The following is a 27,240-nucleotide window of genomic DNA, read 5'->3' as shown; positions in this document are numbered from 1 at the left end:
TGCTGAAGTTAATGTACCTGTCTTCCCTCTTCTCTCATCTGATCTGAGATCTACCTTTTACTGAGGTGGGGAGTTATCTAATATGATTTTAGAACACAGGTGGGTACTCACAAAATACACATCCATTATGGCATTTCCTTCCCCCCCCCCCCCCCAACCCCCTCCCCTAAAATATCAAAGAGGAGAGTTTCAGTCTAGAGCTCCTGGATGTGTTAGAAATCTACACCACCTCCTTGAGAAGGAAACCTGAATGCAGAGCTGAGCTGGGAGAGATATGTAACTTAGAAGGGTTTACATCTTCACTATGAGGTCCATCAAGTGGAGCCAGTCACAAAACGAGAGCTCCAGTCACGCAGAACCAATTTCTTCTTTCACTCATGCGAACAAAAATGTCTGTCTTAGTTACTACTGATGGCAGTGTTGAGCACAGCATTCAAACCTGGTCAGTAGGCCATAGGGAGAACTGGTGAAACGTATGCTTGTATTATTTAAAACATTCCACCTTTCCTTCAAATCTGTGACTCAAGGCAGCTCACAACAACATTAACTAAACAGGTCCTTTAAAAACCTATTAAATGTTTAATATTTAAATACCATTACACAAATCATAATATTAAACTAGAACTAAATTAAAAAGCAGTTTAAAAGGTCATCAATAAATGTCAGTGAGTTGCCTAAAGCCCAGATGAATAGGAACTTGTTTCTTGTAGCAGAAGGACAACACCGAAAGTCAGCCTGGACTCTACTCAAACGGAGTTCCACAATCTGGGAAAAAACACCAGAAACACTTTCTCTTATGTCTACTTCAAGTGTGCCTCCACAAGTCTTTATGAATGTGGTCCTTTGGATAGCCTGGTTAATCCTGCTCAATTAATTACTATTTTAACAGTGAGTAGGATTAACTGTGTGTGTGTGTGGGGGGGGGGGGGGGCAAATAACATAGGTGGGAGCAATGAATTAACAACTGATGGGCTGTTGGCATGATTACTGCAGTTGCCACTGCACTCAGAGACCTACAAGGAGTATGCAATCTGCCTTTTGCCTGCCCTTCCCTGCAACGCAGAAAATTACAGGGGATTTGTTGAATCTGGAAAGCCTTATCAAGAAAATCAAGGCATGTTATAAACTGAAATGCATCCTTTTCAGTGAAGTTCTCTTTTTTAGAAAAATGTTAGGCTGGGGATAACACAGGTCTTTCTGTATATGGCATGGAAACCAGATGGAGAGAGAGGGAAACTGTTCTCTGTGTTGGAGGATCGATGCTCCATCTTAGCATTTTAACCAGGAGAGTCTTTCCCCCAATGCTCTCCAAGTGAAGGTTATTTTCCTTAATAAAAGGGACAGGCCCTAAAAAGCCATAAGTAGAGGATCCAGTGCATGTGGGGGGAAGCTGTAGCAACAGACAAGCCCTCCATGCTGGGAGAGAGAAACAGGAAGCCTCACAGAGGTAGGGCTGTGTGGCCAGATGCTCCTCCTGGCCGAGGATCAAAGCATTTGGCCGGGAACAAGAGACACAGTCCCTCTGTCACAAGACAAGCCGTCTTGCCTGCCCTCCTCCGCCTGGAAAAGAAAGATCTGGCTTTCGCAGGATGTGTTTTGTCTCTTTGGGGTTTTAATGGCAGAAACAGCAACAGTATGTGCACAGCACCAAATGGTGCCATGAGGCTGCTCCCAGAATGGGGAGTGTTGGATAGTGCGATCTCAAAAATATCTTTAATTATTAGTGCAATACACCATTTCTCTTTAAATCGGTGCAAAAATGATAGCATTGGTTCTGAACCATAGCGTTCTCGCAAAGACTCCATGGCAGTTTGGTCAGTCGCTGAATCTCAATGTCATTCATCATGCATCACAGCCAAATGAGAATTTGAACTGTCTTAGTCTGACACTTGTTGTTCTCTATGTATTAAGAAAGCCTGGGTTCAAATGTCTCTTAACTATGTAACTTACCATCTGATTTTGGATCAATCATTTACCTTCAGTTTGACCAACATCACAGTTACTGAAAAGAGCAAGCAAATCATGTCTAGCACCTGTGGGGCTGCATGTGTCCTTATGGCCAATTCTGTAGCCTGAAAACTTCCTCTACAATCTCCCAGTGGGATTTCTATTGGAAGGAAAACTGATTTGCTCCCTCTGAAAGCCTTCAGGAACTGTGATTTAGCATCAGACCACATCTTTATTTTGTTCCTACTGAGCAGCAAAACCCACTCCCCACAGGCCTCTCCACAGAACTGTGAGCCCTAAATGTGAGCCCGGGCTTCCAGCTGTTGCTTTCACATATGTTCACTGTGTTGGCTGAACATGATTTTAAGGACAATGTTAACACACCAACTTTTGCAGTTATTGTTTGTGTGTTGTATTTGGCAACTTGTACATAACTCCAGTGGAGATCTTTGGGCGGATCCCATTGCTCTCAGACAACGCTACCAAGTTTTTGTCAACTCTATGCTTCTGTGGTTTTAAACAACAGGAAGCCACATGCAGCAGGAGGAGCAGTAAGTGACCTTCACCAAGGGACAGTGGTTCACCAAAATCTAAAAGCCCAAACCAAATTGTTCCTAAACTGGGTCCCTCCAGCTAACATGTGCAATTATTAAACAAGGATGATGGGAGTTGTAGACCAAATCAATCAGCCGGACAGAGATGGGATATTTTGTGTGAGTTTAGAGCATTACAAGAAGGTACCGTAAATTAAATACCAGATTCAGTCGAATGAAAGTCCTTTTCTCTTTTGCCAATTTCCTTCCAAATGAGTTGGCTTCCTGCATTGCACCATAACCAATCAGGTAGACATTGTGCAACAAGAAGGCAGTTAAGGACATCCGCCTGCCCACAAGTTGGCAATGTCATGGAGGGGGTTCCTGCAGACCCATGTCAAATTGCAAATGTTTAGAAAAAAGAGTAAGCTTGATCAACCAGGGCTTTTGTTTCTCCCTTTGCTGTATTTAGCTTTATGGCATCTGTTGTTGCCAGTAAACAATAGCACATTTTGAAGGGGATGGGTAAGAGGGAGAAGAGCAAGAAGAAACAGCTGAGTGTCCATTGTTTTAAGGCGAAAACACCAAAGGCGCGCGCGCATGCACACACACACAACCACTGTTTTACATTATTCACCCAAAGAAAATGATCAGTCTTGGCTAATGACATCAGCTAGGGAGATGGAGACGCCAAACAATTAGCATGAAGGAGTCTAGATGCTACATCCAAGAAAGAGACCAGAGGGGAAACTAACTGCTGTCTGTGCAGTTGGGAGGGGGGGGGGGGGGGCTAAACACAAGGAAGATTTTTGAAAAGCAAACAAGGGAGAAAAAGTACATCAAGACGCAGCAACCAACCCAGTATATAACTAAGAGGAGATCTGTGATTTTTCTCAAGCACAAGCTGTAGAGCAGGTATGGATAAACCCAGGCCTAGGAGCTGGATGCGGTCTGGCTCCTCTCTTTCACTACCCTATCCTTCCTTCCTTCTCTATTGCCCTCCTCCTTTCTTCCCTCTTTCCCTACCCTTCCACCTGTTTGCCCTACATTCCTTCACTCTCTCTCCCTCTTTCTCCCTCCTTCCTTCCACCTTTTCTTTCCTTCCTTCTTTTTCCTTCCTCCTAACCTCTCTCTCTTTCTCCTTCCATCCTTCCCTACCACCCTTGTCTCCTTCCTTCCTTCCTTCCTTCCTTCCTTCCTTCCTTCCTTCCTTCCTTCCTTCCTCCCTCCCTCCCTCCCTCCCTCCTTCCCTCCCTCCCTCCCTCATTATCTCCTTTTTCCTCCCTTTATTCACTTTTGTCTTTCCTTCCTTCTTTCTTTCCTTTATCCTTCCCTTCCTTCCATCCACCCTTCTATTTCTCCCTTTCTTCCTTCCTTCCTCCTTCCCTTCCACCCTTTCATCCTTTCTTCCTTCCCTTTTGTCTTTACTTCTTTCCCTCTTTCCTCCCTCCATCCCTCTCTCCCAACCATCTATCCATTCTACCTGCTCTCTCTCTTTCCTTCCACTTTCCCTTCCTTCCTTCTGTTACTGGGAAGAAAGTACTCTTAGCAGGGAGTGTTAGCATGCCCCCCCCCCCCCAAAGTTAGTCTGCTCTAGTGGGTACTAAATTGAATTTGATCTTTTAAGTTTATTGCCCTACAGCAGGCATGGGCAAACTTTCTAACTGAAGTGCTGCTGCATGGACATCCGCCATAGAGCTCCTCCTCTATACGCCTTCCTGCCATTCTGCTCTGTTTAACGTGGCCTGTCCTGCAGATCTCTAGCCTGATGCCCTGAGATGCACTGGACAACACTGCCCCATCCCTAGGGTAAAATGAGAATTCAATTACTAGCCCATTCTCTTGTATGTTTGTGGCAGGCAGCAGAAAATGTTGGCCACCCCTGCTCAAGAGGAACAAGGACCATTCCTCTCATAGCACCACAGTGTCACATCATACAGTGAAGAGGCAAATGGATAGAAACAAGGAAATACAACTCCACACAATTCATAGTTAACTTATGCAAACTGCAGCTGCCAGCTACGGTGTCAGTCAGTGGCTCAGATGGATTGGAAGGAGGATGGGACAAATTCATGGAGAACAAAACTCTTAATGGTTTCTAGTCTTGAAAGCTAAAAGTTACCTCCACTTTCAGGGACAATATGCTACAGAATGCCAACTGCTGGGGAACATGGATGAGAAGATGTTCAACCTCCTCCTGTTCTACTTTTAGGTTTTCCAGAGGCATCTGCTTGGTTGGCCTCTGGGGGAAATAGATGCTGGATGTAGAAGGCTGTCTGGTATGATCCAAGAGGACTCTTCATAGAGGACCCCATGGAAGAAACCAGAAAGTGAGGGAAAAAATGCACATAACAGATCAGTTTGAAGGACGTATTCAATGCTTTATGAAAGGTTGCATATATTGGTTTGAGAGTTGTACGCCGGAGAAGAGAGCTCAAATCCCTGTTTGGCCATGGAAACCCATTGGTTCACCTTGGGCATGTCATACTCTCTCAGCCTTCGAGAAAGGCTCTGGCAACCTAACTATGAACAAATTTTGTCAAGAAAAATCCCCTGATAGATTCACATTAGGGTTGCCCTAAGTGGGAAATGACTTCGAAGCGCACAATGGAAACAACAAATCAAACGTTTTGGCTGATGCCTCTAATATTCATTTAATGAGAACAGGGCAGCTCTTTGCATTTCTTTTTTATGCCTCTTGCTACGTATTTTGTTGTTTTAATCTCTAGACGGCTCATTGCTCACATTCCTGAAAAGAGCCTCAGTGAGAATCTCAAAGACAGATGTGCAAATTTACATCGATATTCCTTCCTATCTGTACACTTCCCAAACACCTCTCCTGCCCCCTGTCCAAAATACTGAGAAGATCAAATCCCTGGGAAGATTAATGGGCTTTTTTGCTCCTGCATTAGTGAGCATGCTAGAGAAATTCCTGAACCCAGCAAGAGCTCTGTGGCCTTTTCAATGTGCCCTTTGGGCTAGGAGGGAGAACTCCATCAGCAACGCTGCTCAGACCCCCCACAACGCTTTTTTCAAACGAAATAATAATTGCTGCACTTGGCAGTTCCAGGGCAGCCTGCGAGTTCTTCGTACTGAGCTGTAGAATATTACTAAATTCTAGTCCCACTGGGCTTTAATTTACGCCTTCCTTTCTAGTGTCTACACAATCAACACACAATGCTTCTGCTTAGAAAGTGGGGGAGGGGGCACCTTTCAAGGTGTTGTTCACAAACTCCCCCTAGAAACCTTTGGTTCTGTGTATGATTTTGTCCCAGAATAGCCAGGCGTGAGGCAAAAACAGGATACTATAACCACCAATTTGGAAATAATGAGTTACACGTTAAATTACAAAGAACACAATTCTCCATAAAGAGGCATGGGGGAGGGGGAAGCGTGGGCAAAGACATGCTCCAAAAGTCACAGAAGGAATGGCAATGGCGGCAAAGTCACTTCATTAGTACACTAATGTTTAAAAGTAAAGCGTAAAGCCATTTTAAGGCCTCTTGAATACATTTTTGATACAGGTTTTACAAACTGTATGGAATTCTATTTCCAATCCCATTTTTTTTAAAGCAACAAGTGATGCAATCGGTTGCTGTTGCAACACTCAACTGGGAGTGAGAATTGTACTCCTTCCAGATGCTTTTGGGGGCAACTCCCATAGCCAAGGGTAAGCAGTGCTGAGAGATGAATGTAGCAACATCTGGAGGGCTGTTTAATTCCCGGCCCTGCACTACAAGGGTGACAAATAACTTTTTAAACTGAACCATGCACAATTTGAACCCATTACCTTTAAGAAGCAACAGATCACTTTTTCCTTCCCTGACGTATTTCTGCTACTTGACAGAACAGCCCCATATCCCTGCTTCACGTTATGTTGGTCAAAGTGCATGATGCAATGCCAACATATTGTGGTACAATTTACTGGCTGATGATTTGTGCAGGAAGGGAAATCCATAATGTGCTGTTTCAGTGTGCTTTCAAATGTATTAATGTTGAGTATTTATTATTTATATTTAGTGAAGGTATTTCTGTATTACCCCCCACCCACAAGGGCTCCCAAGGCAATGGGAAAAAGCAATTACAACAGGATAGTACGATGCGAGATATGAATATGAATTTACTGTGGAAACAGGAAACTGTGGATAATAGCAAACTCTATTGGAATGAATGCCTTCTGCCAGAAATTGCCATAGAATTGCCCTGGAGAACCTGGAAAATTCCTAAAGAGGTATCCCATTTGCAAAGGACCAACATTATCTTTGTGCCCACTGTCTGCAAATGTTTCTTTCCTTCACAGAAACCTGCCAGGATCCAGCACTCAATAGTGTATGACTGGTCCCAGTTCATGAACCACCCCTCTGAGCAGCACTGTGGTAACTTCGGTATCAGAGTACTTACTTTGTAGAACATTATCCTACATCCAACTCCTAGCATATAAAATCAAAGGGGTTTGTCTGGAAAGAGATCTTATATGTAGGATGTAACTCTAAAAAGAGAACCTACCAAATTACAAAATTAACTTTGAGTGTGTCTTCTAGATGAGAAGTGCCCACCACAAAGTACAGAAAGAGGAACTCTGCTGGAACTGGGAGTCCATTGGTGTCCTTTTGCCCATAAGCCTGAAAATCTGGCAGCAGGGGGACAGAAGTAGAGGTACCCTGCTTTGCTTGCATTCTGCTACATCTGCTAATTGCAGCCACTTCTCTCCTTCTTATCTCCTACTGCTGCCCTTCAGCAGCTTCTCTCTTGTCTTTCTTTCCTATACCATAATATCCCTTTATCCACAAATTCTGGTAGGCCTACCAAGTCAATTTTAACTTGTGGATTTTAACCTTCATTTTATTTTATTAAGTTTAACCTGCATTTTACTTCTGCATACAGGCGGTTCCCAAGTTACAGACATCTGGCTTACATACCACTCGTAGTTAAAAACAGGAGTGAGACAACAGAAAATGTGAGGAAATTTACTCTGATGAAGGGAAAATCACTTCTGGAAGAGTTATCACGTGAAAAAGGTATCTCTGCTGAAGCTTTATCATCCTTGTTTCCACAATAACCCAGTTTTTCCTCAAATCCAACTGTCACAGGGACAGAAACTGAGGTGAAATCTCTGAACAGGGACAAAGACAGGGGCAAAACAAATGTTACAGGGGTGTTAACCCTTCTCTATGCTATCCAAAACCTTTAAAATGGCTGGAATTACACTTAAAAATGCACCTGTTCCAACTTACATACAAATTCAACTTAAAGAACAAACCTAAAGAACCAATCTTGTCCATAACCTGGGGACTGACTGTATCTTGTTATATGTATTTTAATACTGTTGTGTTTTATCTCTCTGTTTTAACCATGTTGTAGGAGCCCCCAGTGGCGCAATGGGTTAAACCCCTGTGCCGGCAGGACTGAAGACCGACAGGTCGCAGGTTCAAATCCGGGGAGAGGCGGACGAGCTCCCTCTATCAGCTCCAGCTCCTCATGCGGGGACATGAGAGAAGCCTCCCACAAGGATGATAAAAACATCAAAATCATCCGGGCGTCCCCTGGGCAACGTCCTTGCAGACGGCCAATTCTCTCACACCAGAAGCGACTTCTGACACGACAAAAAAAAAAGTTGTAGCCAGAGCAGCAGAGGAGAGGTGGATAATAAATTATATCCACTGTATCACTTCCCCTCACTCCATCTCTCTGTATGTTTTGGAACATATCCCCACAGATATTGGGGGGGGGGGGGGGGTCATACTGTATCGATCTTCATCCTTGTTGAAATTCTCCTTTGAATTCCTTCATAATGTTACCTGAATTGCCTACTCTCATCTGCTTCCCCTTTGCTCTGCCCTGCCCCCTAGGAACAGAAAACTGGTCCAAAGAAATTAAGTCAGATGCCCTTCCCTGCTTAAAACACTTAAAATGGATTCCGTTACTTTATTTCTATATATATTGGATTATGTTATTACTAAAGCAACAAATGAAAACTGGGAAGAAAAGCCTTTGAGAGAGGCTTATGGAGCTTTTGAACAACAACAGACAAAGCTGTTCAAACTAGTACCCTCCAAAGAGCAACATGCCCTAAGACATCCATGCCAACTTGGCCCAGGGCACTTAAAAATAGCTGAAGCTGTCATCGCCAGCTCACTTTGTCACCATACAAGTAGGACTCAGTCCTCAATGTAATGAGGAACGCACTGCACAATGCAAAGAATCACATTCCTGATCCACACTCATATATGCATACATATAACTACTTCAAAGTGCCCAGAAATATTTTCATTTAGTTCAAAAGACTCAACTTACAGAATGTGCACCTAAAACCAAAGCCAGTCAAACACTTCAACGTTTCTTCAAATTAGCCAATGTTTCTTCAAATCAGACAAGAGCTCTGTATTTACCATTTTCAGTTTGTGCTGCTGTAGGATCTCATCCAGGTTCTGTCTTTTCTTGTAGTTGAAGTAGAAATTTTTACACTGTGAGACACTCTTGGATCCCACCATCCTGGCAATGGCAGACCAGTTGCGTCCATGTTCAAGGAGACCTGCAGATCACAAAGGTACACAGAAAGGGTGAGTCAGTTTGAAACCAGACAAAGAGAGTGGGAAGAAAAGAGCAAAGTTATGTTGTCTTTGAGTAAACTGGGGAGTAGTTTGCTGAGATGATCCTATGCCAGAGTTATCATACAAAAGTGCCCCAAAATATGATGCACGGTAATGTAATAAAAATTAAATGGGAAAGAAGAGGATGAGACTTTTTGTACTGAAATAGCTGCTATTTAAAAAAAAAGCAAATTGAAGATGGAAGCAAAATGTTATCAATGATGCTGGAAGTTATCAAGAAATAGTCCGGGACAGCAAATATGTGGTTTACATATTCCAATGCTGCCATTCCCCAAACTACAGGAAAAAGATCATATACCTGTGACATATGTGTCCCTTCCAGAAGAACCTTATGCAAATGTCTCAATTGATTATCCACAGCCTCCTAATTTTCAATGCAAATCTAAGGAGAGATGTGATACTGAGTCCCTCTATTTAGAACCTTCTCAAGAGATGAATTGTGACACACATTGCTCAACCTTACTTTTCTGAACTTTATTATTTACAAGGGCTGATGTAGACTCTGCAGAATGAATGGATATTGTTTACTGTTGATGATTTTAGTACTCTATTTCTTTATTTGTGCTCCTTGATTTTAATAAAAATATTATAGAGAAGGAGGAATTATTTTAATTATTTTGAAGCAGAAAGCTTATGCAGCTGTCCCCGCGGTTGGTGGGGATGAAGGTGAGGGCCTTCTCGGTGGTGGCTCTCTGGCTCTGGAATTCCCTTCCCAGGGAGATTAGGCTGCCACCTACCCTGTCCATCTTTCATAAAGTTCTAAAAATGTGGATGTTCCACTGTGCTTTTGATTAGACTGTTTCCCCAGAAAATCTTGGCTCCCAGTTATGATACAATTTTCAGTCCCTGCACTTTACTACTGCCCCCTGCTTAGAGATATAGTGTTCCACCTTATATTGCCCATTACTCCCAATTTTTGTGAACTGGCACTTGCACTTCATCTATCAACCCTTCCTCACAACTGATTGTATTGGCTCCTCACACGTTCCCAGAACTGTATTGCTATCTCAGATTACTAGTTATCTGTTTGATGGTTGTTTTATATTGTGTTATGCCACTGTTGTTTTATTTTGCTTGTTACTTTTTTATGAATTTTAATGTGTTATTTTAACTATGTTGATTGGACTTGTCCCCATGTAAGATGCCCCGAGTCCCTTTGGGGAGATGGAGGCGGTGTACAAAAATAATGTTGTTGTTGTTGTTGTTGTTGTTATTATTATTATTATTATTTCACACATATCTAGGAACTCTGTTCCTCGAGCTTTCAAAATGGGCATTCACACACCTCTGGCCAAGTTTGAATCTGTAATGTCATTGTGTACCTTAGGCAAAGAAGGTCTCACACTTAACACCAACATCTTCAGTTGAAAGGATAAAGTAGTACAAGGATGACTACTGTGGACCTCATACTGTCCCATCCTCGTGTTTGTCCCTGCCAGAGCTGCCCGCTCCCCTTAGTTAAGGAATGTTTTTAACAGGACAATAACAATTATTTTTTAGAAGTGAAAATGGTTTTGAGGGAATGACACACATTGTAGGAGTTCTGAAATGAGGAAAAAATGGCTCCCAGATCCACCAAAATTGCTCATTCCTGAAACAGCAGAACCCTTCTCTTCCGGTGAACCCTACAAAAAGAGCTACTGGGTTAAATCAACAAACTGCTTAAGGCTGGTTTGGCAACTTCATATAATATTGAGAGACAAAAGCAAACAAAGGAAAAATACACAAAACGGACAATGGAAGTTCTCTAATATTTTTTTTTACCCCTATTACAACTTCTGTCATTTCATGACTGGGAAAACTTTCCTGGGGTGCAAGGCACTTTTCTAATTGTTTTGAGTAGCAGCTCACAATGAAAAGCACAAGAGGCCACAAACCGCACCTCCTTCACCTCCCCGAGGGACTTGAGCTGGCAGGAGCACTGCGAGGGAGCGGTTATGGGAAGGAACACGTCCACACATGCTTTACATATGCCAAACCAAAATGCAAGTCAATGCAAGGCAAGGGAGCACATTAAAAACACTGTGTGGCTACACATCCTGTACTGAAGCAAACTCTAACTCAAGACCCTCCCAACTTTGCTAGTCTCCTCTTGGTCCTTGAAGATCTGACTTCCCTTTGGTGGCTCACATAAAAGAGAAATAAAAATAGTATGGACAAAGGTGTGGAGAGCAAGATTGACAGAAACAAATGAATTATCTTTAGTGCTGCCCAAATGTTAACAAGGAAAAAAGACCCTACTTAACACTTCAAAGTGATTGAGTGTGACAGGTCTGTCTAGGATGGAGCTATGTGCCACCAGCAGAAAGGCCCTTCTCCTTATCACTGACAGATTGAACTTGGAAGCCAGAGGAACTTGCAAAGCTGCCTTATGTGGGCTCTGGCCAGTTGACTGTCTATTTGGTTTGGGTAGCAGTGAGTTTCCAGGGCTCTTAAGCAAAGAAGGATGCCTCACTTCCTGATCCTTCAAAGTTATTCCATACATGGTAAAAGAGAGAAACAGCCCAGGATGTTCAGAAGAGAAAAATTTCTAATGATGGCTAATAATACTATAGTGGTAGCTCAACAAGTTGTGGATGGCAACACATAGTCTTTCCATTAAGTACATAATGGCTAGGAACTTCAGTGGGCTACTCTTCTGTTCTGAAGGGGAACAACACTCCGCATTAGTAGATGCTCATTCAGCTCATCATCTGAGTCAAGGGCTCTTGTTGCAGAAATGTCTCTTCCTGTAGATGCAGACATACAAAATTTGCAAGAATCTGATTGAGTCATACCTAGACTCGACCAGAGCTTGTAAAAATTACCTTTTTTGGACTATAGTTCTCTGTAGTTCTAAGAATCCCTCAGCCAGCATGGCCACTGACCATGGCAGCTAAGAGATTCTAGGAACTGTAGTCCCCAAAAAGTAACTTTTAAACTTTTGGAAACGCTTCACCGAAGTCAAAGGGATCTCAATGAGTCATAACCAACACCAGCTGCATTGATTTCCATAGGTCTACTTCAAGTACAACTCAGTTTTGATCCAACCCGCAATGTTTACATTTGGCCGTGGCTGTCAAGATGTCAGGAAGTGAGCACCCACAGAGAGATTTATTAGTCACCTTCCTCCTAAAAGTGATTCAAAGCAACTTATAAATGCACATGTAACATTAAAATTAAAACTGTGGCCATAACAACAAAAGACGATGAAATGAGACATGATAAGATCATTAAACTAACAGGCGGGAGAAGCAGTAAAACCAGTATAAATCCCAACAGGAAATCCAAGATAAGATCCACTGTAAGATGTAAAATGCAGCTGAAAAGAAATTACTTGCCCAGCTGGGAATGTATTTTCAACCAAGTCCCACTAATTTTTTCACTTTACAAAAAAGAAAAAAAGAAAGACAAAGTTGGGGGGGGGGGAGAAATGGAGCAAAGGTAAGACAAGCCTCCCAGGGGAATGGAGTTCCTCAATGCCAGTTACAGACAATTAACCTCCTCCAATTAAAACAACTCCACATGATAAAGGACTGGAAAAACATGGAAAGTTTCAACTACTCTAACTAGCACTTAGCTAAAGGTCAGACTGGGAAGCTAACTTGATATGCATCTTTTTAATGCTCAGCTTTGAAAATGAAATGTCCATAGTCTGATATCTGCAACAGCTTTAACCCTGAACTCTCATTACCTAGTACGGATTGCAGTTTGGGCAGGAACAACTCTTAAGAAGTTTTGGGCACTTCCAACAAGTGAAGATGTCAAAGCGAGAAGACTGCTGAGATCTAAACGCCTCTGGTTTGAACTTCTTCCTTATTTGGACTACAACTTCCAAAGTCCCCTAGACCAGTGTTTCTCAACCTGGGGGTCGGGACCCCTGTGAGGGTCGCGAGGGGGTGTCAGAGGGGTCGCCAAAGACCATCAGAAAACATAGTATTTTCTCAGTTCTTGTGGGTTTTTTCGGGCTATATGGCCATGTTCTAGAGGCATTTCTCCTGACGTTTCACCTCCATCTATGGCAAGCATCCTCTGAGGTGAGGTCACCTCTGAGGATGCTTGCCATAGATGCAGGCGAAACGTCAGGAGAAATGCCACTAGAACATGGCCATATAGCCCGAAAAAACCCACAAGAACTGAGTGATTCCAGCCATGAAAGCCTTTGACAATACATAGTATTTTCTGTTGGTCATGGGGGTTCTGTGTGGAAAGTTTGGTCCAATTCTATCGTTGGTGGGGTTCAGAATGCTATTTCATTGTGGGTGAACTATAAATCCCAATAACTACAACTCCCAAATGGCAAGGTCTATTTTCTCCAAACTCTACCAGTGTTCACATTTGGGAATATTGAGTATTTGTGCCAAGTTTGATCCAGATCCACCATTGCTTGAGTCCACAGTGTTCTCTGGATATAGGTGAACTACAACTCCAAAAACTCAAGGTCAATGTCCATCAGACCTTCCCAGTATTTTCTCTTGGTCATGGGAATTCTGTGTGCCATGTTTGATTCAATTCCATCATTGATGGAGTTCAGAAGGCTCTTTGATTTAAGGTCAACTATAAATCCCAGCAACTTCAGCATTACCAAATGACAAAATTGATCACCCCCAATTCCACCAATATTCAAATTTTGGGTGTATCAGGTATTTGTGCTAAATTTGGTCCAGTGAATGAAAATACACCCTGCATATTTACATTATGACTCTTAACAGTAGCAAAATTACAGTTATGAAGTAGCAACGAAAATAACGTTATGGTTGGGGGTCACCACAACATGAGGACCTGTACTAAGGGGTCGCGGCATTAGGAAGGTTGAGAACCACTGCCCTAGACAGTACTGCATCTGAATCCTCTACTTGGCCATTGGACTTATCAAGCTACACAGGGCAGTCTCATTTATAACATTAATATCCAAACTTCCACTCTCAGGAGCTCAAATAAACATGCACTAGGATGTCCATAAAGTGTCCAGTCCAGAATTCAACCAGACAATAGACCTTTGACCATCTAGCTTCAAGAACACAAACTGGGCCCACTCATTTGTAAAACTACCTGTGACACAGTGGGCCTTCTTTCAATGCAGAGGTTGTAATTCTTGCTTTTGCATGGTATAGCCCAGGGGTCCTTAAACTAAGGCCCGGGGGCCGAATACAGCCCTCCAAGGTAATTTACCCGGCCCTTGCTCAGGGTCAACCTAAGTTTGAAACGACTTGAAAGTACACAACAACAACAACAACAACACTACCTCATCAGCCAAAAGCAGCCCCACACTTCCCATTGAAATACTAATAAACTCGTCATTTTAATTAATGTTTTGTTTTTAAGTGTTTTTTGCCCTACAAATAAGATATGTGCAATGTTCATAGGAATTTATTCATGTTTTTTTTTTCCAAATTATAATCCCGCCCTCCAACAGTTTGAAGGACTGTGACCTGGCCCTCTGTTTAAAAAGTTTGAGGACCCCTGGTATAGCCCATTCTGCAACCCTAGCTCCTTTCTCCAGTCTGCTAGATGTGTAAATCAAATCTGTAGTTTCAAAGAGAACCACAATTCACAGAAGTTTGTTAAATCCATGTCGGACCAAAACATTTTTTTAAAAGCCCAGTCTTTTTCCCACAGGAAGGCCAAGGTTTGTCCATTTCAAATATGTACCTACCTCCATCTCAAAGCTTTTATGTCTCAGATGTCAAAATTGACAGGTATTGCCACTACGCACTATCCAACACACTTAGGAATGTGTGTGCAAATTTGTCAATTTGCTCCTGACATAAAGCTTAAAAAACAATTCACTCCACTTTCCCCTTCTACAAGGGCAAGCAGCAATGTGGTCTCTGGCTGGTAAAAATGTGATCCCTCTCCATTGACCAACAGGCGAAGCCATCACAGCCAAAGAAGGAGAACCCTATTATTTCCTACAGAAGGCTGTGCTTACCCACATATTGAGTTTTGCATCAACAGTAAAACATCTACAAAAAACATTCTTCATAAAAAAGATGCAACCCTTCTGGTTATGATTTTCTACCTTAGCCTTTGTCTCAAAAGAGAAGGCACTGGGCTCAATAATGTTCAAACCTGACCTCACCCAACCCTCACTCACTCAAATATATTTCAGACATGCCAACTTTTCTCGGCTTCAGTTCCTCCATTGTTAAAATGGGAATTTTCAATTGCCTACTTCAAACGGATGTTGTGGGGTTGGCACTAGACTTATACAGGGAAGTACTCTCAAATCCAGAAAAGTGCTAGGAAAAGGGCAGTTTTCCAATTAGCAACTAGCCTGCACATTGCAGCAAATCAACGTGGTACCCTGATTCTTATGGGTTATTTTAATTATATTCTGCCTTTCTTCCAATTATTCTAACACATCATAAATGTTGCTTCAGTTGCTTTTTAAAAAACTTCATAGCAACCCTCTGAGGTGGGATAGGCTGCAAGCAAATGTTTGTCCTAGGTTCATGCAGCATCCTTTGTCCCTGCATTAGCTCTGTCTGATACCATAAGTGCTACATCACACTCTCTCTAATGTATAGGGAGAGAGCCTTTTCAATGGCTGCCCCTTGACTCTAGAATTCCCTTGTCAGGGAAGCCAGAATGGCCCCCTCCCTGCTGTCCTTCCGGTGGTAGACTAAAAGCTTTGTATTCAGACAGAGTTTTAAAGATAATGGTTTTTAAGATTGTCAGCGAATACTGTGGTTTTTAGTTTGAGTATTATTTATTGATATCAACCGAATGCTTTTAATAGCAATGATATTTAATTCTGTTTTAATGTTTATATATTTGTAGATTTTAAATTGTACTGAAATGCTTTTAATATAAGCTGTCTTCTTATGGAGAGAAAAAGCAAGGTATAAACATAAATAATAATAATAATAACAATAATAATAATAATAATAATAATATGATGGACAAGCCAGGAGAAAGGGATCCTGCTTCTGCTAACTCTGCTGAGCCACAGGTGTCCCTAAGCCAGCTACCTATCCAACAAGGCTGCTGTAGGAATAAAAGAGAGAGGGAGATATTAAGCAACTACTTTCCGTAACTGGGGATTCAGTTCGAGAGAAGCCTGCCGTCTTCTTAGGGTTGGAAAGTGGTGAGATAGCAACACCACAAAGACGAAAATGAAAACAAATAAAACAGATCCATCTCTCCCTTTCGCCCATTCTTACAGAGGCAGCTACAAGCACACGTGCACGACAACAACGAAGTGGCTTTCGGGAGAGGGCTTCCTGCCAAGCTCAGAGTACTTTCCAGCTCACTGGGCCCGCCCCGCAGGAAGAGTGAGGGCTCTGCACGGAGGGTGTTCCTGGAACTGGCCTTCCTGGCTGTGGTGGGAGAGCTATGCCGGCTTCTCTCTCAGGTGGCCAGGCAGTCTGGTGTGTTTGGCATACACACCCGAGTCTCCCCTGCAGCAGCAAACTGGTAGGTACGGCTGCCCTTATCTTTACAGTAATGAAAACCAAAACACCAACACCTGCTTCACAAAACTATAATTATCCATACACACACACACCTGTCAGCCGCCGCCACCACCCTCCATCTTGCCAGAAAACACCCAGTGTGCTCACACCATGCCCATTACTAAGTTATCCAAATCCCTTCACACTTCAGCCCCTAACCATCTTCTCATATAAATTAAAAACTGATATATTGCTATCACTATGAGCTTTACCCTTTCATTTACCCTGCCTTATACAAAGAAGTACTTTACCTCTTTCCAATGCTGAAACATTAAGGTAGACTTTCTGATTCCAACAAACCCAGTACTCTTGGGACACTGTTATCACATGACTTTACCGGGTATTTCCCCAGTAGAGGCATGTGTGCATGCAGACACCCAGGATGTCCTGATCTCCAACATAACCCCCTCCCCCAAAGTTTCACATGGCCACCCAGCCTGGGTCGCTTCCTTAATGACTCAACACTTACATTCTCTTCTAGCTTCACCTGCTGGTAAATCTACTGAAAACATGCGGCGGGTGACGGAGTTAGTTCTCTAGGAGTCATGAGAAAAACGAAAGCGCAGAACAACTATAATTGGGGAGCTGAGTGGAAGAAGATGAAGAGGAACTGATGAATTTATATGTCTTCTTTGCTCCTCTTCCTGCTTTCTTCTATGAGGTTCATTCCTTTCCGGCAGTCAGAGAAACAAACTGGAAGAATCATGCCTACAGATCCCAACCGCTGGCACTTCTGAGAGCTGGCACTTCTGAGAGCTGGCAGCGAGCAAGAGAAAATAATCCAAAGTTGGGCAAGAGGTCAATGGCTCCTCGGCTCCTTTGTATGAAGCTGTGGGGCACCCATACTTGGTCTTTCACTGTTCCTTATCTGGTTTTTCTCTCCATGCTGGCTGAAGGGAAGGGGGGGACACACACTCCGCTGGGCTTGTTTTACTCTCTCTCTCTCTCTCTCCTTCTTCCTCTCTCTTTGCCGTCTCTCCTCTTTGTCAAGACTCCCACCTGCTTGGCTCCTTGGAGGTTTCAAACTGCCTGGAACGGCAATCTGTTAAGGTGGATTGGAAAGTTCTTTCGGATTGGTTATGCTCCCCTCCCCCCACGCCGCCCACGCCGCCCTGCAACCGTCCTCTGCCTTGCTCAGCAGCTCCTGGAAGAGGAGGGGGCTCAGAGGCAAATTTCAGGAGATGCTCAGTGGCACTGCCAAGACCAAAGACAGCCAACCTGCGGAGGTGCAGCCTTCACTGGCTCATCACGTCAGCTGAGACCAGCACGAAGGAGGGTGCTTCCACTCCAAGGCAGGAAGAAATGTGTAATCCGCGCTCCCCTCCCTCGCCTGTCAATCCTGCCCTAGGGTGACCCAGAAGTTTGCTTCATCTGAATGTGACCTCTAGACAGAGTGGTCATAAACAGCGGTGGCACTGGCCCAAGATGACAAGGGTGCGGCCAATTTGGCAACCTCTTCTGCTCCCCCCCCCCCCCCGCCCAAATGTCAACAGCCAGGGGAAGAGATCCAGGAAAACAAAGCTTTTCTTAATAGCTTCCTTTGCTCTCATGTGAATCAAAGGGGTTTTTCTTGGCAGGGGAGCAGACTTGGGCAATAAAGAAAAGACAAAAGGGAGAAGAGGCGAGTGCAGGACTAGCCCAGTATGTTGTTCCTGTTTTGCCCCGTAGGTAGAATTGAACTTGAAGACACCACTACCACCACCACCACAACAACAATTTAACTCCTACACATTTGCTAACCAAGCCAGGTTCTGCAACAGGTAATGGTGGCCATAATACAAGAGGGGGGCTATTGTATGCACAATGCAATAGTTTATGAACAAGAACTATAAACCATAAAAAAATTTCCATTCAAATTGTGCAACTGCCCTCAATTCCCTGGGTGGCTTCTAGAAGCAGATGTTAAGACAGGGTGCCTCATTCATCTCAAATATGAAGGCAATAAAAGGGTCTACCTTGCTGGGTCCTTGTAATAGTTGATCATCAGTTAATATATGCCAAATGCTCCAAACACTGACAAAACTCTTGCATGAAATATAGTCTTGGAAACAGGATGAGATCCCAGCTCCACACACATTTGCTATAGCATTTTAATTACTGATTCAGTTGGATTTGCAGTAGGATTCTTGCTGCTTTTCTTTTGATAGCATGTGTTGGGTTTTTTTATTATTCAAGTTATATTTTATGCTCTCCGATATTTGCATGCTGCCTAGATACCCACAAAAACAAAGGGTTGTTTTAAAATGTTTTAAGAAATATAAAAGTGTATATTGCCTACATGTAATGATGCTATACACATGTATTGTTTGTTACAAGAAAAAGTGTGCTTGGCCATGGCTTCCCAGAACAAGGGCACACATGGTGTTCCTTCGAACTTTTGCACAAAGGACTTCCTGGTGTTTCCTGTGTGGCAATCCTAGACTCAGGTTTCCTCTAGCTAAATATAAAGCCACAGGCTCTTGATGCAGGCATATATTAAAGCATCTCTTAGTTTTGGCTTTCTCTGAAATGTTACCTCACTAACCACAAGTTGGGAAATTTTTATACGAGACCATGGCTATGTTGGCCGGGGGATTTTGGATGTTACAGTTCAAAGCTGTAACTTCCCACACTGTTTAGAATAAGATGAGCAATGAGCAAGTAGCTCTCCCACAAAAGAAACTCACAACTGGAGCAAAGGTGAATGAACTAATCAAGATTAGAATATGGAAAACAAAGGCCTCCTCACCTCCTAACCACCAGAATATCCCAAGGAGCTGGTTTCTGGGACTACTTCCCCTTTAACCTGTTACTTGAGATTTCTGTGACCACAACAATCTTAAAACTTCAACAGGACCTCACACGATGCAGTCACACTTTATGAACCTGGCACTCCATGCAAAGTCACAAAAAATAAAAATTACACAAATCCTAAGACAACTCAGTGTCAAGGAGAAAACATGAATTCTCTAACTGGTATAAGTGACACAAGTTGGCATATGGACATTTACACTACATGCATTTATTTTGGTAACGGAAACAGCATAGACTAGTGGTTGGTATTGGACTAGGTCCAATTGGAAACCTTAGGCAGGTCACAGCCTCTCAGCCAATGAGGCAGGCAAAGGCAAACCATCTCTGAACAAATCTTGCCAAAAAAAACCTGGATAAGATCATCCTGTTTGTATGTTTTTGGGTTTTAAATTGTATTGTATCAGTTTTACTGCAAGACACTTTGAGTCTTTTTTTAGGCTCCATGGTGTGAATCATCATCATCATCATCATCATCATCATCATCCTAAATTGGGAATGACTTGAAGGCACACAACAATAATGGACATCAAATTGAGTGATAAGGAGTTGCAGAAAGATGAAAGTCCACTGAGAACTTACTTCCTAAAATCTCCTAGCAAGCAGAGCCAGTGCCATTGACACCAATAAAAGCAAAAAATTTAAGACCTGAAAGCATTAAATCTGATTCCATCCAGGTAATAGCTTTCTAAACACCAACTACTAAACATAAGATCAACTGGGGAGGCAAGTAACAATTTATATTATGAAACAGTTTTCCAGTCTCAAAATTTACCTCAAATTTAATTTTTGTTATTTGAACTATGCTCTTCCCAGGATTTTTAACATTCTCTCTTGATAATTTCCCGAGTTTCCCATGTGACACTACATTTTTTTTCTAGCAAAAAACACCACTAAATCAGATCAAGCCAGTGCCACAATCCTTACTTGGGAGTAAGTCCCACTGAGAAAAAAAAACAGCACTTATTTCTGTGCAGACAGGTATAGGACTGTGCTGAAAATTGGTTGCACTTGGACTTAAATCTATTTGTTAGTCTGGACTATGGCACAGCTATTGAATCAATAGGATTTACTTAGGTGTTGACTTATAGAAAGTTGGTTCATCATGTGTAGACTGATTAGGAACAACAACTGGATTTAAACTTTGGATAACTATTGACATGAATGGATGTAACTAACAGGTATTTTTTCAAGTTGATTTCAATTTTATTTAAGTGAAACTAATTTAAGGTCAAACCTAATATGTTTTGTTTGTAATGCACTTAGGCTGTTATCCTATATCCTCTTGCATGGAAAAACCCTACTGGAATTACCTCTGTGTAGATTTGTATTGACTTACACTTCGAACTGCAATTAAAAGATCTCAAAATAAAATTTAAAATTATTCAGAATAAAGGAAGAAATTACTTGTTTAAGAAATGTGTATCTCGCTTGGGTCTCTTCGCAAGTAATAAAAACAATAAATCAGCAGGCAAAAAAAGGAACAACAAAGCATCAAGCACACAAACAACACCAAGTGAGTCCCTCCAATGGTTGACAAGCCAACTAAAAGGCAGGAAAAAATAACTTATTATGTAGTGAAGAAAGTGGAACACTTCGTGGTACGACAGAAGTTCTACACATCAACCAGATAAGGAGCTACAGAAAACATGCTACAGTTAGTCCTTAAATTTCATGGGTTTTACATTCCTGGTTTTGTGTATTTATGAGCTTAGACTGAAGTTGGGGCTGCCTTGTGAATAGTCAAGAAGTGGGAGGGTAAGGGATCACTGTCTGAGCTGTGTCTACCTTCCAAAGATCGATCTGCCCTGTGACCTTCACCTCCTGAGGATGAGGCTGCTATGAGTGCCCTTTGGGGAGATAAACTGGGGTATATAATAATAATAATAATAATAATAATAATAATAATTATTATTATTATTATTATTATTATTATTATTATCCCAGGCTTTGGGAGGAGGACAGCGGTTGTGGGGTCTGCAGCTCGCATCCTTCCCATTCACTGAGAACTGGGGAGGAGCACTCCCATGGTACAGTACTCATTGCTTTTCTGCTTTCACTGGGCTGATGCATCTTGAACTTTGCACCAAACTATTTTGATTATCCCCTCCAACTGTATACAAGAAAACAAAGACTTGGAGGTAGGTATATCCTGCGTCAATTGAGTCTGGTGAGTTTAGGTTTAGCAAAGCATTTTAAGAATGACTCTCAAAAGTGGGGAGATGGCCTTACTAAAAGACACCTTCAAGGGCTGAGAGGACTTTGATAGTTTCCTCCAAAAAGGGACCACTACCTATGCTCAAATATGCGGAAGTGATGAATGAGGAAATTGTATAATTGCAATTACCATAAATTCCCATACAAAATGGGCAGTGGCTTGGGGACCCTGGGCACTGTGGTCCAAAAAGTAACTTGACCACACTCTAGCTTTAACCTAAGAGCAAAAAGGATTTAACACCACAGTGTGCAAGTTTCAATGTTAAGTACAACCCAACCACAAACAAAAAGGAGTAAGCTTTCTATGTGGTTGGATTTTGATGTAACGGAGAATTCATTTATGTCAACCTCTACAGCAGACCTTTCCAAACTGTGTGTCATAAGATATTATGTGTGTTGGCTGCAGTGTGTAGGTGTGTCACGTGAAAATAACCAAGAAACCTGAACCTACGTGAAATAAGCAAATAAAGTATATATGTTACAAAATATAAATGAAAGGTTTTCATGAGATATGTTGTGCCCCCATACATGTCATGATTACAGTTTATGTACATGTCTGAAGTTGATTTCACCTCCGTTTTGCTAGTAAAACTGAATGACTGTGTTGCAAAATGTTGAAAAAGCATGTCACCATCATAAAATGTTTGGAAAGCTCTGCTCTGCAGACAAAGTAAGTGGTACGAACCCAATACAGATTTACCATATCACTCAAGGAGAACTAGCTCTAGGACCAACTACCATGATGTGCTATGCCCAGCTGTAATCCTTTGAGTGACTCGAAACAATAACGGCAATGAGACAAAATTTAAAAACGTAGGATTGGAAAAATAAAACTGCAGTAATTACTAACTACCTCTCTTTGCCAGAACTTTTCATTTCATATTTCAACCCTTACAAAACACAGCCTCATGCTTTTCTCCTATGGAATTTAAAATAACAATAACCATGAACAACGCAACTCTGCCAAGCTTGTCATGACAGACGGCCAAGTGTGCAGGAGGGAGAGCAACACGGTAGGAGAAGTGCTAAGAGCTCTGCTCAGTGCCTTCCCCCACACCTCCAACGCATTACTCAGGATGCTGCAGAAATGTTTTCTAATCAAGAGTGTGTGAAAAATGCTGGGAGGCAGGGTACAATTCCAATCAGGGAGAGTGAGAAGGCGAAAGCCAAGTTGTTCTTCAGGATGGAGACCAGCCATGCAGTCAATTCTCATTTCTAATGTTGCCAGCCTGGGACTCCATGCTGACACAAGTGCCAGGAAGAAGCATCTTAGACACACAAGACCAAAATAAAGCCACTCCAGGGCACACTGCAGCCCCACCAGAGAGCAAACAACGCATAATGGAAGTGAACAGTTGAGAGCACCGGACTGGCATTATGCCACAGCCTGAACTATACAATGCCCTACTTCTTGTTTATAGACTGTGCCAGGGCTAAGCCAAACAAACAGTCGGTGAACAGGGATCCATTTGAGTCCACAGAGCTAAGGGTTAAGCAGGCCAGGGTCAAATCCCATAGAAAACAATTTTAAAAGGCAGAGAGTTCCCAAGGATTACAAACCAACAAAAGGTCAGGTTCTGACAACTGTAGTTTCAAAACTCCTGAAGAAGCAATATAGTTCACAAGATCAGCAGTAAGAAGCTTTGGCTCTGAAAGTAAAACATATAAGGAAAGTGGAGGAAAGGAGATATGCAGCTAGTTTTCACCTATACGTTCGACAGACAGAGAATTCATAGAAACATGGAGTTGGAAGAGACCATGAGGGCCATCCAGTCCAACACCACGTGCAGGAAAAAGAAGATCTATAATAACCAATGCAGAGGAATAGGTGGAAAAAATTGAAGAACAAGAGACCTCTTCTACAAGATTCTAGAAATCAAAGGAAATTTAAATCGAAATGATCTATGACCAGTGCTGTCCCTTAGGTCATTACCTGCCAGTTCCTGACAAGTTTCCAGGAGAGAAATAAACAACTGTTACTGCACATAACTGGCACAAATTCAGGGCTGGTCCCTGGCTTATTGAAAACACTAATTTCCAATATCCTACATCTGTGAAGTACTACATTAGGGGACAATAAAGATGGTATTCCCATAAAAAATGTTCAGAGAAGTGTGACAGCAGCACTACTGCCTGTGGCTTCTTAGTAGAAGGATGAAGAGGACCCAGGCTCTAATGCACGTAAGTCACCCTACTAGTCAACTGGATGCAAAGTGAGGGCAGTTTCATATATTTGCACAACTGCAGGCAACCATCTATGCAGTCACAGGAATACTACAAAAGGTCCTTTTAGAATTGTTTGAGGAAAAGGATATGCCGTCCCACAAAAGATCACATAGTTTATATGAGCACTGAATACACGTAATCCCAAACAAGCTGGACTCTAGACATTTAAAACAAAAAAGCAAACCAATGTTCTTACCTTTTTTGGCAGTTTCCATTTCCTCCTCCGTCCAACGAGAACTTTCATTCATCTCCAAAGTGGCTGAAAACCAAACAAAAAGAATAAAGGTTACAGGGATTAAGTGGAGACAATCATACTAAATGAGATGGCGGAATATAATTACATGCCAACATCTGTTTTCCTGGGTCTTTATATGCATGTTTTACAATTATATATTAAAGAAAGTTCATTAATTAATTTGATCACGTCCCTGAAGATTCTGGATGTGTGTGTTTCATTCTTTGTGTGTATGTGCTTCAAGTCACCTGTTGTCTTATGGCAACTCCATGAATTTTGTAGGGTTTTCCAAGGCAAGGAATACTTCAGATGTGGATTTTACTAGTTCTTTCCTCCGAAATATGCCCTATAACAACTGGGATTGCATTGGCAATCTCCCATCCAAGTACTAACTAGTTTTCAAGATCAAACAGGATCTATTCCACTAAAACTCTGGAAAACAGAAACAGCCTATATTCTCTGAAATATTCACAGATATAATAGTAGAATGGAACGTGGAAGTATGACAAATCACTCTTCCCATCTAAACTTTTTCACAAAACCAAATCTGAAAACAATGACATTCAGGATGTTGAGTGAGAACTGCTGCCTGTAGCCAAGTTGGCAGGAAAGGGAGGGATGGCTCTGCATATATTCAGCATTTTTTTTCTGTATTTAAATGCTATATTCCTGCTTCTTGGCAGGGGGTTGGACTGGATGGCCCATGAGGTCTCTTCCAACTCTATGATTCTATGATTCTATGAGACGTAAGGATTATAGCATTAGGATCATCTCCTTGCAGATGACTGTCCAGTTAAGATCATATCTACTTACCAATACTGGCAAAGCAGCAAATGGTTTGAATGGGAAAAGGACATTTCCTGTGACTACATTCAATTATGTAACTCCATATCTTAGGATATCTCATTTATCCCTTTCTCCTAGCACTCCAACTTCTAGTTAAGGTGGTTTTTATTCCAGAGGGATCCACAATTCTTTTTAAAAAACTATCCATATTATATTTTATTAATAATATTTATATATTTACAATTTTTTCAATCTGTTCTAACGCCTCTGAGCATAAGCATGTATGTGCAATGCACCTCTATTTGAGTGAACAACTATCGATGCCACTAGAATTTATTTTGTGGTTGTGAAAAAAGAGATGACATATATGTCAGACTGCTTTGAAGCCACAGGTGCTCTGTCTAGACTAGGAGGGAGCACAGTGTGGTCTAGGAACTAGAGCTGGACACTGGAGTTGGACAAGTTGAAGCTGGGAGGGCAGTGAACAGAAGGATCGACCCCTCCAGACCTATCAAGGCAGACAATCCAGTCTAACGGATATTTGGAGTGGCCCAGCAAAATCTAGACTCTGGAAAGCCAACTTTTTACAGCAATGGGCTTATTTGTTCCTAATTAGGAGGACTGCAATTGGGTGTCATATCACACAATTTGAATGTAGAAAGTCCCTAATTTAGTTGCTGGAATTTCTAGTTAAAATGGTCAGGTAGCAATTAAAGGGCAAAATCACTGTCTGAAACCCTACAAACTTGCTGACAACCAAGATAGCAAGCACAAACCTGAATGGATAAATAGCCTGGCTTTTTATGATAGCTTCTTATGTCTAAGCTCAGGAACCTCTAACAATCTCCAAGATTCCATTGGGGTGTCACCTACCTGATGTTGGCATGCACACGTACCCACACACACACACACACACACAAATCACAGACCGAATAAAAGATTCTGATAAAGATGGTGACTGTGCTCACGCTGTCTTTTCCAGAATTTGCTATTCCAGCAAGGACCACACAGGATTTTTGGTTTTGGTCTCTATGAGCCATGGTCAAATTGTGTGCATGGAAGGGTCTGAGCAATGAACCAGACAGAGACCAGTCAGGAAACATCTTCCTTCTTCTCCAGTGTGCTTGCATGCCACATGAAAGTGTTTTAATGTTTCCATTTTTTATTTCAAGATTTCTTTTTTCTATACCTGCTTTCCACCCTGAAATGCAGCACACAGGACAAGTCGGGTTTGCATATGTGAGTGAAATTTTGCAGTATAGAAAAAGGAAATCTTGATTTGTTTCAAAATATGCCATTGTCCAGATGTGTAACACATCAGGCTAAAACTTGGGAGGAGGAAAGGTCTACAACAGCAAATCAAACCAACACAAGCCACTCAAACACACATAGACATAAAGAAGCAGGTTTCCATCTTAAAACTGATATTCTCTAAACAAACAGGGAGAAAAGGTCATTCTGATCACAATTAAAGAAGCCTGGATGGGCTTCTTTATAGAGAGAACATCTCCACAGAAGCTTCTTTAAAAGGGTCCTAAACACAGAAAAGTTGAACATATCCCAGAAAAGCTTAAACAAATACAAAAAGAAGAGAAACACAGCAGGGGGTTATGTGTTAAGTAAGCAATGTGTTAAGTAAGCAAGTAGATGGGAGGGAGAAGAAGGACTCCTGGGCCTGCTGACTAGTTATGTGAAACATTTGCATTCAAAATAGAAGCCAAGGCCACTCTGTTATGGCTGCAGCAACCAGGCTTTTCATTCTCTCTTAGACAGCTAGGAGCAGCACACTGAGGACATTGTCAAGATATGACATGTAAGAAAAGCAAGTTAGGTCATGACATCATCAAGGAATTTTTAAAATGGGGGGAAGGTTGTATCAAAGCTAGGATATGAGAATACTAAGCACTAAGTGTGGAAGTACGTATATTGCATAATAAAAGCAGGCAGCAAATGCTTAAAGAGCTGCATCAATGTTTTGGGTAACAACTAGTTGTCAAACTTTGTTTGCTTAATCTACCAATGTAATTAATGAAAGCTATAGCTTTAGTTACATAGACATTTCTCTGGATGGGATACCTCAGTATTGCAAGGCCCTCAAGTGGTTGAGAGGGGTAACTCTTCCAAGTTATTTATTTATTTATTCATTCATTCAAATAGACATACATTTGTAAGTGTTTGTTGCATACAGTGCAATACTTTCCAGCTATTAGTGTCCCATAATCATTTCTCAGATAATATATCTTCTATTTAAATACTACATATAAAGGTATCATAGGCTCTAACTTAATATCCGCTTCCTCCTTGTCTTCCAAGTTTTAAAGGCAGATGAAATACTTGTGCAGAGTTAGGACACTCCTCGTCCCAAATAGCATCCCTAATTTGAAATCTGATAAGTAAAACATTCTGCTTTGTCTACCTTACAAGCAAAATGACTGAAGACAAAACAAAGATGCGACTGC

At 41.9% G+C, this 27,240-nt stretch overlaps 1 protein-coding gene across 16 annotated transcripts in view; it reads right to left on the bottom strand.

Moving 5' to 3' along the window:
• NCOR2 (nuclear receptor corepressor 2) overlaps window positions 1–27,240 on the bottom strand; it is a 343,965-nt gene that overhangs the window by 89,697 nt on the left and 227,028 nt on the right. For all 16 annotated transcript variants that reach the window (XM_060785561.2, XM_060785569.2, XM_060785570.2 and 13 more), the window contains 2 exons: window positions 23,957–24,019; window positions 8,870–9,012 (listed from right to left, as the gene is read on the bottom strand). In XM_060785561.2, coding sequence (XP_060641544.2) covers window positions 8,870–9,012; window positions 23,957–24,019 — 206 coding nt within the window. The remainder of the gene's footprint in view (window positions 1–8,869; window positions 9,013–23,956; window positions 24,020–27,240) is intronic.

This window comes from Anolis sagrei, chromosome X (assembly GCF_037176765.1).
Source record: "Anolis sagrei isolate rAnoSag1 chromosome X, rAnoSag1.mat, whole genome shotgun sequence".
Taxonomy (NCBI): Eukaryota; Metazoa; Chordata; class Lepidosauria; order Squamata; family Dactyloidae; genus Anolis; species Anolis sagrei.
The sequence above is the reverse complement of the archived record's forward strand: the minus strand, read 5'-3'. Positions and strand labels throughout refer to the sequence as shown.